Source organism: Chenopodium album, chromosome 11 (genome assembly GCF_948465745.1).
Source record: "Chenopodium album chromosome 11, dcCheAlbu1.1, whole genome shotgun sequence".
Lineage (NCBI taxonomy): Eukaryota > Viridiplantae > Streptophyta > Magnoliopsida > Caryophyllales > Amaranthaceae > Chenopodium > Chenopodium album.
In genome coordinates, this window is record NC_137844.1 from 37,387,835 (window position 1) to 37,401,259 (window position 13,425).

A 13,425-nucleotide genomic window follows, 5' to 3' on the forward strand; every position below is an offset into this window, starting at 1 on the left:
GCAAAGTACGGATTTACTTCTAATCTGTCCAACTAAGTACAACTTCTGCCACCTGAAAATACATCTATAAATAGCTCTCCAATCATTAATGATAGTAACTTTTTCCTAATTCTCTAACCTTCTCTCTCTACTTTCTCTCTCTACTTTCTCTCTCTAAAGTCCTCTCTCTCTACTTTCTCTCACTAGAAAGTACATTCGCTGACTTAAGCATCGGAGGGGCTTTCCCGGGTCACACTCCCGAGACAGTTAACCTTCTCTCTCTTTTGCAGGCCTAGCTCTCGAACAGCAAGGCGTAGCTGAGGGAAATTCGGACACTCATTGGACCTAGCTCTAGGACATCTTGATATCATTACCCGAACACCGAGGAGTATTCTGTTTCCAGAAACACAACCTATCTCAAATCAAATCAAACTGGGATTATCAAGTCCAGACTGGTCTATACAGGAATTACTTGGGTCCAGTCCCCAGCCTAAGAAATTTGGTAGTTCCAAATCCTATCTGGTGCAGTCCTGAACGCAGGATATTACTAGAGGAATTGCCGCAGTAAACGCTGTTTAGAAACTAGAAAGTAATGCAATGAGAAACAAAAAAAGCACTTTGGGTGAAAATACACACCGCTATTATTTCACTAAATGTAAAATTTAGATTCACAGTTGTAACATAAAAGTGTTGATATGCATACATATTAATATCATAGCCTACCCTAAGCAAAAAAAAAAACCTCTATAAAGGGATTGATTATACAAGCTACCCTATGAACTTTCAGTCAACCACAATTTTTTTCCGCCAAGATAATAAACCTAGCTAAGTGAATATACAAAGGATCTGTACAGTCTGAGAAAGAACAGAAAAGGTGGTATTCAGAAGTCTAACCTGCTAAAGTAAATAGACAAAACACTAACTTTGGTTTTTTACGATCCTAACACTGCTATAGAAGCGCCTGAAATCCTTTATTGCCTTCTCTTCTATCTGGATGGAACGGATTGAAGATGTTAATTCCACCTCGGGTTTGTACCAACGGCTTTGCGTGCCAGACTCAGAAGGTGACCCCTGACCAGTAGTAACTGCAAATCCAGTTGTCTTTGTTTTTGGGCTATGAGAAACAGATTGATTTTTACCCTGTTTAAATGGAGCAAAAAAAAAGCAAAAATTAAGAGCAGTGAATAAACAGGGCTGGCATAGATGACAGTAAAAAAAATGGTTATTAAAACTTAAAACGAAGCAGAGCTATGAATTGCATTAAAGAACAAAGAAATGCTTTATGAGAAACTGTCAGGAGAGAACTCATGTTAAAAACTAATTTCAACTTAACCTAGTATACATGAACACCAAACTAGCCAATTTTGCTTACCATAGAAACTGAAAAACAAAACTCCAAACACTAACAGTAAAAAAGCAGAAACAGATAAGCTAAAAACGTCAAATGCTCATTAAAAGAGTTGTGGACACTTTAGCACTATATGTATCACAAGAAGTTACCATTTCCATATTTGACCATCCAAAAAAATTTTGATTTTTCCAAGATAGTACACAAATGGTATATTTAAGCTTCTCTTAACCCAACCATAGGCCAGGTCTATATCTGCAAAAACTTATTCCAAAAAGTTCACTATAACACAAATAAATAAACCTAGTATAAACATGCACATCAGCAAAAATACAACATAAAATCAGCCAACATAAACAAGACATTTCATTTTTCCATTTCTTTACTCACCCTAGAAGGAGAATGAGAGGCAGCAAGTGTAGAAAAATAAGACAGCAAAAAAAGAATTACAGGGCAACTTAGTGCCATAATGGTACCTGCTGCATTTGTATGTCCCTGAGAGAAGGCCTTGAAAGATGAGGTGGGGTCCCAGAAGCAGCCCAAGGAGGAGTATTTTTATCTCCATCAGGTAACAGTGTTGTGCGAGCAGGCACCACTGGAATCGGGTTAGAGGCCAGCAAAGAGCTCAACAAAAATTTTCCACTGCTCCTATCAGGTAGCTCTTCTGGTTTTTCTTTATTTTTAATAGGCAGATTATTGAACAATTTGCTTTGCTCATTTTGGATCTCACGGAGAGATGCAGACATCTTTGAAACCTTAGATCCACCCCATGCTGGCCCTTCACATTTGGGTGACGGTGGTGGTGGACTAACAACTTTGCTAGGCTCTTCAAGAGCACCACTCAGGAACATGGAGAGCCCTCCCTTGAGTATCTTCTTGCTCTTCTTCTTCATTCCCACCACCAATGAGCCTTTACTCGTACCCACACCAGGAGAGTCTTTCTCCTGAGAGAGATTTGGGAAGCCTTTAGTAAATGAATCTTCAGGTTCAGCAGGAACCTATATTGCCAAAATAATATATAACTCAGTAGACTAATATAAAAACTGATCATATTCCTGTAAATAAAAACAAGCTCATCATTGTAGTCATCAATCGAAAATTATGGAATAAATTACATGACATATACCTTGAGGTTTAAATTGATCAAACTTAACTTACAAAACCATATTCTCCTTCCGTGCCTAAATAAAAGCCCCATTTATCCCTAATTTCTTGTCCCTAGATTCAAATCTCTATTTTTCAAGTGGGTGGGGCCCACAATCCACTAAGTTCTTTATTTATTAACTTTTGTTCAACAAAATCATGTAACCCCACTACAATTTCTTACTTCCCCTAAACTTACCAAGTTATTCCCACTAATTTTTTTAAATTAATAAACTTTGATCAACAACTCCCCACAAATCCTCTCCTAAAACCTCGTGCCCAAGGGAAATGAGGCTTTGTTTAGGGACAAAGGGAGTACAAATTAATAAGGATCATATACACTAAACATAGGACGATCAAACAAGTTCTTAATTGTTATAGTAGATCAACAGCTGCCAAACACTTTTGTTCATTGACTACCTTGTGATCTTATGCAGTAAGAATGTTATTTCACTGCCTGATTAGGGCTTAAGGTTTTTTTTATCATTGTTCAAAACACACAACTCAATAACTAAGCAAAAACCTGAAAACTGTGATGCAAGAGCTATCTTTGATCAGAAAAGAGCACAGATTATAAAGAAGATGCATTAAAAAGATCACCTTCCCCTCCGTCAACTTCGACAAATTGAGGTCCACGACAGCCTTCACATGGTTAGATTCCAATTCGGTACCAGAATAAGCTTCTGTCTGAGATTCCTTCTGTCTACTCTTTCTCCTCTGCTTCTTTGGCATCCCTGCCTTAGAGACCTTGCCATCTGATACCACTGAAACTGATGACTTTGCTATTGTTGTCTCGATAGGAACACCCAGCTCTGCAAGTGAGCTCTCTAGAGCAGGCCGTGTTTCCAGCTTTGCAATCTGCTGATCATCAAGAATGTGTCCCTTAGACTGCTTTGCCTCAAGAACCTCAATCTGTTGCAACTTTTTCCGCAGTACTCTTATTTGCTTGCTTACTTCCTGATTTGTAACAATCATAGGTTGCAAAAAATTATCTAATCTGAAACAACCAGCTTTCTTTGCACTATCAGTAACGGTGAGGCTATCCCTGGTTCTTGGAGACTCACTATCACTATTCTCCTCTTCACTGTTTAAAACAGCAGGAAAAGTAGCTGTTGGAGTAGGGAGTCTACGATGACTCCATGACTCAGATGATCTCACATCCAGCACTTTCTCAATGTGAGCTAAAATTTCCAGTGAGGCAGTAGCAACAGTATTCAATGAAGCCGTAAAAATGTAGTCAAAATTGCGAATAACAATTTCCTGCAAGTACAATTTCTACATCAGATAATGAATTATATCATCCTATATATCTACAGATTATATTTCAACGCTAGTTTATTAAGAACATACAAGATAAAAACTTAATTAATTTTTTTTTTCAATACTATTTCATTATCTTTCATTTTTTTAATGCTCCCTTTGTCCCAAATTAATCATCACGACAAGCTTTGCATACAAAATTATGTGATAAGTTGTTGGCTTATCTATTCTAGAGTAATAGCTTAGGGTGTGTTTTGTTCACCTGATTTTCACTGATCACAACTTATCTTTATCTGAACCTATCTTAACTTACTTGAACTTGTTAAAACTTATATTAGTTGTAATTTGAAATTGGGTAACCCTTACCAACCCATATCACAATTTATTTTTCCTCAACTAATCCTATCAGAACTTATGAGAGAATAAGTAAAAATAAGGTGATCAGAATAGGGCCTTAGTGTGACAAATTGTATTGCTAAATGACTATATTATGAGAAATTCAAAAACAAAACAAAAAATAAAAAATTCATCGCCATATTTACTCTTTCAATAACTATTTCAGCAGTAAAGTTAGCTATCAATTTTTGAAATTTATGAATTGGATGGCTGACCATACAATTACGGAGTACAAGAATACAAGCAACAATATATGGTGTTATACACTCTAAACCAAGGCATGTAGTAGAGATGAGAGGGGGGGAAAAGATGCTAGAAGTTCGAGCTCAACTATTCCAGCAATTCTGATTTCAATAGTAAAATATCTAACATATGACTCTGAGTAAATGCTCAATGTTATACCAATACTGGTAACCTCACTCTATTCTCATATATGTTATATGACCAAAGCCGTACAGACAGTAAAATTCAACAATGACATATCAGCTATGTTGCAATAGAAAAGAGGATTGAAACACAAAAAAATAAAAATAAAAATAAAGATAAAAAAAAAAGGGAGGTTTTTGAGCATAATTTAATACTAAAATTACCTCACAGTACTTCCGAAGATCACCTGCTTCCAACGTATCTGCAATTTCCAACATTTGCAAAGCATTTCGTGGCGCTACCAAACACTGCGCAGCTACTTTCTCACAAAGGCCCTTTAAACTAGGCACAACCTTGTCACCAACATTTTCCATTTTCAAACCAGATTTAGCATTGTCAGACTCCATGTCATTGTACATGAATCCCTCATCCAACTCTCCCAAAACATCACTGACAGCAAGGCTTAAATTTTCACAGTCCTTTACTGCATTGACAGGATAAGCAGGATGATAAGTTGAGCCAACAATCAGTAGATGTGTTTCACCCACAGAAACTTTAGTTGCCCTTTTCACACCGTGAAGCCTAGTAACTTCTGGCAGCTTGTCCTTAGCTTTCTTCCCATCCCACATGTAAATGTCACCAGCCGATGTAACTGCACCATGCCAATACTTACCAGCAGAAATACTGACAATTTTTTTTCCATTAAGATAACATACCTGCGTAAACGAAGGCAAACGGATAAAGAGGTATTAATAAACTAACAATCTGCTATAACATTGTGGTCAAATAAAAAACCTCGTGTATTTAGAATACCAACCTGCTGGCATTTGAGGTCAGGATCAGATGAAATCCAGTAAAATAGTGCCCCATCATCAGTTAAAGCCATGCTATGCACCATTCCTGTGGCAATAGAAACCACGTAAAGCCTCTCCATTCTGTGAAACTTCATTAAAGCATTCCCATTTTTCTTCAAATTCCTAGCAATAATCACGCGTCTCGGTGTTACAAGTCGATGACCCCAAGTGAACACCTACAGCCAACAGAAACAATGAAAATTTACGAACCCAAAAATAATGCCAGCTTGGCTAAACTTGCATACCTCCCCATCTGCTCCTAGGACCACTGTATGATATTTTGCAGCGGAAACTGCCGTAAAGAACTTTCCTTTCAAATATTCAACCAGCCTTGGAGTATTATTGGAGCTCGAGTTAGATGTACCATAACCAAGTTGCCCTTCCTTGTTGCAGCCCCATGTGAATACTTCACCAGTCTCAGAAACAGCAGCAGTGTGTTTATTTGCCGCAGCAACAGCCACTATTTTTGACTTAAGAGAACTAACCCTACGAGGAGTTGGTTGGGTGTCCACAGAAGCATAGCCAAGTTGGCCCTCTGAATATATAGTTCACAAGAAAGCCAAAACACGACATACATAAGTTACAACAGAGGCAAGAAAAAAGTAAGAACATGATTCTGATGATAATGCAAATTTAGGCAAACAAACATCAAATGAACAAACTCAGAGAGTAAATGAAAAGCAATTTACACCCACTAATCACTAACTTTACACATCAGCTATACCTCTATTGGATCCCCAAGTAAAAACTTCACCACTTTCAGTAGCAATTACTGTGTGGTGTTTAGCAGCTGCAACTGCCTTGACACGTCGAGAACCAAGGCCTGAAATCACTTGCCTTGGTGTTATAACTGCAGCTTGTCCACTACAAGAAGACAACAATATCAGAATCTCAACATTGAACTATGGACCACAGCAGCCAGAGCACACACAAGATGCAAAGGTAGTTATAATACAATTAATGTGGTTGCAAGCTCATCAACTTTCAATATTTCAATGTTTAGCATTGGACAATTAAGCATTCATCTATAAAAGGCCAGGAAAATCAATTCACTGAAAACAGATTCTACAGCTATCAGCAGTAAAAAGTAAACAGATACGGTGTTTAGTGTTTACAATGCATAATCACATTCAGAGGGGTCTTATTAGAGCAATTTGCGATTCCAAAAAACAGGTTCAAATATTCAAACATTACTGGTGAAAACAAAATTAACCCTACAGCCTCATCTCCCTTGCCACACCATGTAGAAAGTGTCCCAACAACCACACATTTGCTGCTTCAGGCTACAGTAAGGTGTGTGAGTACTTAAAAAAGTGAATTGCAATGGATACAAACCTGAGCAAGGTGGATGACCATTCATCACTCCACACAGGCACACAGTACCTGGCAAAATGAAAATTGACCAAAAGTCCAAAATTTTCCCACTACTTATCTTCGTTGATTATTTTAGATATATCAGGCTCACTAGTTCACTTGCTTTCTTCCTTTACTCGAGCCCTCTCATCAGCATCTCCAGTAACCAACCCTTGGTCCTTGTCGAAAACTCTCACAAAGAATCCCTTTTGCAACTCATCAATTCTTCCATTTTTCATTATTTTAAAATCAAAAACCCTAACAACTGGACTTCTCTAGGTAACAAGCCCTTAACTATCATGAATCATAAACTCATAACCATGAAATATCAAAAATTATTCTTGATAAACATACAAGACTAATTTAACCAATGGAAATACTTCAGCAAGACATAAAAATTACAAATTACATGATGATTACTTAAAAGGAAAAGGGGGGGGGGGGGGGGGGGGGGGGGGGGGGGGGGGTCAGAATCTTTACCTATGAATGTCAAACTCAGGATGTCCAAGGCGGCCACCCCTTCCAAACCCCCAAGTATAAAGCTCCCCATGGCCGGTGACTGCTACACTATGAAACTTTGAAGCAGAAATCAACTTAATAAACGAACCATGAAGTGCGTCCAATTTGCAAGGTAACTTTTGTATATGAGCATTTCCAGTTCCAAGTTGGTAATTAGTACCACTTCCCCAGCTTAAGACTTCAGTAGTAACTGTGCAAGAAAGAAAAGTACAATTTAGTCATCCTATCATATCAATGCAAGAATTCCTAAGAACGATCACTAAGAGGCAAAACCACAAACCTGAAGCATGTTGATTGCCCAGAATCTGCGACAAAGGTCCAGAAAGGAGATCGATAGGGGTTCGTAATTTGAAGTCCTCTATAGAGATTGATGCACCAGACTGAAGAAGGACACCTGCCACAGCAAAGTGGCCAAAATAAAGAGCCCTATGGAGACTACTCCATCCCGATTCTCCATCCTAAAAGACAAGCTGCCTAAGTAAGAAGAACAAGAGAGCAGAGAATAATCTAAAGGTCATCCATTCTATTAAGCATTCGAATTCCTTTGAATAGTGTAATTAAGAAAGGACATTAACAATGGATAACAAGAAAGAAAATAAAGGTTTCCAAGGCTGACATCAATGCAAATAATTTATCAGCAACTGACCCACACATGCAAATCCAAATGAAATAACATACATTGACAGATACTAAAAACGTGGTTCAAGTTAGATTTTTTTCACAATGCATATACTAATATCCAAGCTTGAAAAAGGACGACCCAACTCCCAACTTAACTAGAATAGAGGTAAATCTTATAAAGACAGAGTAAAGAGGAATAACTCACCCTAGCATCAGGGTCAGCACCTGCTGCAAGTAACCTCCTCACGATAGGAATGTGATTTCTCCAAGTAGCAATGTGAAGAGGAGTAAGGCCAAATGCATTCCTTGAGTTGATATTACCACAATTTTTTTTCAGTTGAGTTAAAGCTAATTCGACATCGGCTAAGCAGCCCTCCTTCACAATAAGCCATATATCTTTCTGAGTCCCAACTAAAACAGATTTGCGCCCATGGCTTTGAGGACTTTGCTTATGCCCTCGGGGTGAGAGAGAACCTTCCATTGACAGTATTTTGAGCCAAAAAGCTTCTATTTGAAACTAATGAAATTTGAATCCAAGATACTTTAACTAGGAATAGCCTTTAGGAAATTGAGAAAGAAAATGGTACTTCAAAACCAAAAATAAGTCGGAAAAGAGATAGCAACACAAGGGCTGTGTCCCTCTAAGAAACTTGATGCAACTAGTCCATCACTCCATCTCAATAATTATTTCAAAAAATTGCTTGTTGAAGCATCAGAAAATCTCAGCCATAGTTTGAATTAAAGGAACTATCACAATATATAATTTGTCAACGACGAAGCCCTTGACCTAACTGTTTTCTCATCATATTCTACAGCAGAGTTACAGAAAAATCTGTTCACGCTTCAGATGCTGGTTTTCAGTTTCTCATCACACATTTTGACTTTTTGAGGCATCAATATCTCTACAAGGGTTAAAATGTGCTGCATATAAAAAAAAAAAAAAAAAAAAAATGAGTTAAGACGGCTAGGCCAGCCCTTGTTGCAAAATTAAGCAGCTTAAGAAAATGTAAAATAAGATCCACAAGTCGACAGTCCGTTTGACTAACCAGGAAATAGTATTCGGAAAACCTAATAACCAACATAAAAAGAGAAGGATCAAACGTGTGTCAGCTACAAACAAAAAAAAAATACAGATTGGGACAACATTCTTGGAGACAAATTGCAGTTTAGAACCTCAAGCTTACTACTGTATAGGTGCATTTAATTTTTCTTAAACACATGTATGAAACAAATTTCGGATTAATGCAAAGCACAATATAAAAGGGCAAACAAATGTCTCAAGGTGGTTCATACATTGCTCTTGATCACAATCTCACAAACAAATATTGCACAAATATACAGGACTATAAACATACGCATTAATACATTACTGCCATTCAGCATACTTCACTTCACCCAACAAGAGTGTAAAAATTACAAACCTTATGATCATCCCTCAAAGTTTTCACATACAACAGTATGGAATACTGCCAAACATATCTTGCACTCAAAGAACTGAATCAAATTCCATTTATAAAAGCATCACTTCAAGATCACAAATACAAACATTTCGAATTTCCGGTTTTCGGTCAGATAAATGCATTTTAAGTAGTTGTGAGTCTTGTGACTTTTAGGGACCCTCTTAACTACTGCGATTGCCAACCAAATTACCAAACGAGTAAATTCAACAACAAAACTACTTGAAAACCCAATTCCAGCAAAACCAACTAAACTAACAAGACAATGCTGCAAGTAACGCCAATAATTCCAGAAAAAAAATTAAACTTTTACATAAAAATTGATAAGAATTATCATAAAATTACATTAAATTGATCATCTAATCACAAAACCCAGATCAAATACAGGCACATTGGATCCACCCTCTTGAAATCAAACAAATCCCAATTTAGAAAATTACCCATTTCAGATAAATTTGCAGGAAACAAAATTAAAAAAAACAAAAAATAATTATTAAAAAAAGAAACAAAAATTACCCATTTGAGATTAAAAAAAAAAAAAAAAAAATTACCTGAGATAATTTGGTGATTTGAGAACGGCAAGAAGGATAAAAATGAGCAAATCAGCAGAGGAGTAATTATCTAATCCCTCATTATTTTAACTTCCTTTTTTCTTCTTTGAATATCACGAGCTTCTATAATATTAATAATGGTGTTTATAAATCCCAAAATTTGTGTTCACAAACAAGAAGAGAAATAGAGAATCAGAATATGCTTTCAAAACCAAAGAGTATAAACGGAGAAAACATTGGCATGAGAGAGAAACCGAAAGAATGGGCAAACGAGATACGGGTCCAAGAGCCTAAGGGTAATTTGGGAATATACCAATTTCTGTTTTTTTTTTCTTTTTTCTGTATTTTTTTTACTAATATGCTCATCTATGGTGAATTTTACATGAAAATTTTAAGGTGCAGGCGGTTGTACCTTGTTTGGTACAGGTAAAAAATGCAAAAAGAACATGTAACTATTTTGTAAAGAATATACCGTTAATTTGTAAAGAACATATAGTTATTTTGTAATGAATATCCAATTTTATATATATTTTTTCATATTTAAAGAACATCTATAATATTAATAAAGAACACGATAATATTATGTAATAAACATTATCAATATATAACCACCATAATTTGAAAATAGACAAAATTCAATAAACATTTCACAATAAGCAATGAACATTATGTCGCAAATAAAAGTACATTACACTAACTATCAAAGAACATAAACATATGCTCTTTTCAATTTTTTTTTTTTTTTGGTGCAAATATGTTCTTTTCACATAGGTATATATATGTTCATTACATTTTGATAGTATGTTATTTTCACTCTAGGTATATGTTCATTACATTTTAATAGTATGTTCTTTTCACTATAGGTATATGTTCATTACTTTTATATATCATGTTCTTTCCTACAAAACGAATGTACGTTTTACCGTACAGGCGCCTGTAGGAACCAATTATTGAATTTTACATACATCCGGGCACACAATATACCTAAGTTTATCTTTTGCTCATTTGATAAATCTAATTAGTAGGGGTGTAAATGAGCCGATACATTCCGAAATACTCATATTCGCGAACAACACTCGGTCAAAATTCATTTGTTAAGTAACAACACAAGGTTGAACAAAAATCTTAAGCTCACTAGATAAATGAATAAAGTTCAAACAACATCATGTGCTCTATGATGCTCGTGAACAACTTGTTTAAGTTCATTTATAAGTTTGTTCACGCTTAATTATAACTCAGTCAAAACTCGCTCTTCCTCGAAAAATGTCTATTATATTAAAAAATACATTATTATAGGAGGTATCATGTCTTTTACCCATATAGATATTTGAAAACAGACAAATAATTTCATCCTATATAGGCCTATAAAAACTCTAAATTTACCTTTTTCCATAAAAAGAATGAAAAGTTCTTATATGAAATTAAGTGTATGCATTAAAACTTAAAAGATATCATATTTTTATTGATGAATTAGGACTCGTTCTTCAAGCTCAAGATTAACCTCAAAATTAAAAAAAAACCACGTTCGCGAACAAAGCTCGAACAAGCCTAATCCAACGAGCCAAACTAGAACAAGATTTTTAAAAGCACATTTAAGCTCAAGATAGCTCGCACGCTAATATTTCTTATCAAGCTTAGCTTAAGCAGACTAAAACTTGGCTCGACTGGGATCGTTTGCAGCCCTACAAATGAGCAATATAATCATCCTTTAATTATCAAAATAAGTGAAAAAATACCTTGAGTTCACCATGCACTTGAGTGTATATAACAACATATAGAGTAGAGGAATAAGTCCATTTAGATGTCACATATATCAAGTACGTATAAAGAAAAACCTAGCCACCTCTTCCTTTTTCTTTCTATTTCACTTTAAGGTCCAAAAAAAATTAGTGTATTATAGGTCGGAAATACCCGAAATTTTAATTCTACATTCGTTGAGTGTAGTAAGTGTCCCTATAGTGGGTTTTGTTAAAGTTCAATTTTCTGTTAGTAGAGTACAAGTTATTTCTTATGCGGAGTCAAAAAGGTGGTTAATCTATCATTTTGCTACAATCAGATGAATCAAACGAAAATTTTCTTGACATACATCTACAACATATTGATAGCCCATCTTACTGATAGTATATGACTTTTTATCAATAAATGAATCTGTTTTAAAAAAACTCCAGTTGTCTCCCCTCAACAGAAAAAAAGTCCACTTGTCCTTAAAAATATGCCTTTTATAAGGAAAAAAATTGCCTTCATTTTATTATCTAAATGATCCATACTTTCATTTTACACCTTCATTTTTAAATAATAATATGCTTGGCTGTTATTGCGTTTGTATATTTCAACCCCTTCATTTTTTTTTTTCCAAATTTATTATCATCCGGCCACTACATTAATAGCTAATCTCTACCACTAATTCGTATCCATTGCTCTAGCTATTACCCACTATTTGACTGTATAAAGCTACTCTGTACCGCTAATTTTGTCGAGCAGAGTCCTAAAATAATTGACACGATCAATTTGTACTAAGTCAATACACTAGCTCAATTTCTTTAATATCATATTTGTAAAAATATTAAAATTTTAATTTTAAAACTGTATCCCTACCTTATAAAAAATACTCCGTATAAGATTATTTTTATAAATAGTGTGCTATCAATTATATCCTTTAAAATGTGCATTTACATGTTTACCCTCATTAATATGTACAAAATTTATCTTGCTTTCATTAATATTTATAGCTTTTTTTTTAGGAATGCCTTTTTTTTGCCTTAATTAATGTTGATTGTTGTTGTTTTTTTTTTTTTTTTTTACTATTTAAAATAGTGTGCGGGCATTTTTAGCCCTAATATATTTATTTTACATATTTTCCTTCATTAATATAACCAACAATTAAAAAAACCTCACCGAAGATGGCTAGGTATAGTGTTCGCATCGGGCGCATTAGCCACCCTAGTCTAAACAAAACTACTACATATTTAAGTTTCAAATATAATATTTTTAATATATAAATCACAAATACAACCAAAGTTTGTAAAAATAACCAAATGAATAATAATAATAATAATAATAATAATAATAATAATAATAATACAGATGATTAAACAAAAAAGAAGAAATGTGAGTGTATATATTAGATTATAAATGGACATAAATATCCTTAGTATTTCTTTGTAAAGAAAATTATTATATTATTTGAACGTGAGGTCGTGAGGATGATCTCATTTGTATTTGTACAAACTAGAATGTTTGATCCAAACAAAAAAATAAAAAAAAAATTAAAAAAAAAAGTTGATAAAAAAAGACAAATGGCGTGCAGGAGACTAATGGTCCGAAAGAATTTGGGATTTCTTCAATTGTTTTGGCCATCCTTTTTCATTAATATAGATTTTTTATTTTTTTTTCCAATCTAATTTAGCTTTTTTTTTTTTTTTTTTTTTTTTTTTTTTTTGACAAAACACATTTCTTTTTGGCTTTTTTTTTTTTTTTTTGTTGAAAAATGCATGAAAACTTTGATGCGGTGTGCTTGATGCATGCTCCACGTAGCTTGTTTGCATGACATACACAACATCTATAGAAAGCTCTTACTC

At 34.8% G+C, this 13,425-nt stretch overlaps 1 protein-coding gene across 2 annotated transcripts; it reads right to left on the reverse strand.

Annotated features, from left to right (window-relative positions):
• Positions 1-596: 596 nt before the first annotated feature.
• LOC145567545 (uncharacterized) lies at positions 597-10,120 on the reverse strand. 2 transcript variants are annotated; one of them, XM_081626846.1, is made up of 11 exons: positions 9,848-10,120; positions 8,045-8,760; positions 7,499-7,676; positions 7,180-7,408; positions 6,071-6,210; positions 5,592-5,881; positions 5,310-5,522; positions 4,717-5,208; positions 3,071-3,730; positions 1,804-2,271; positions 597-1,119 (listed from the first exon to the last, which is right to left on the reverse strand). In XM_081626846.1, exons 2-11 carry the CDS (start codon positions 8,318-8,320, stop codon positions 898-900), a joined length of 3,168 nt encoding a protein of 1,055 aa, XP_081482972.1. In that variant the 5' UTR covers positions 8,321-8,760; positions 9,848-10,120; the 3' UTR covers positions 597-897. The 2 variants fall into 2 exon arrangements, with proteins under 2 accessions (XP_081482972.1, XP_081482971.1); XM_081626845.1 differs by having other exon boundaries at positions 1,804-2,325.
• Between the last annotated feature and the right edge of the window lie 3,305 nt (positions 10,121-13,425).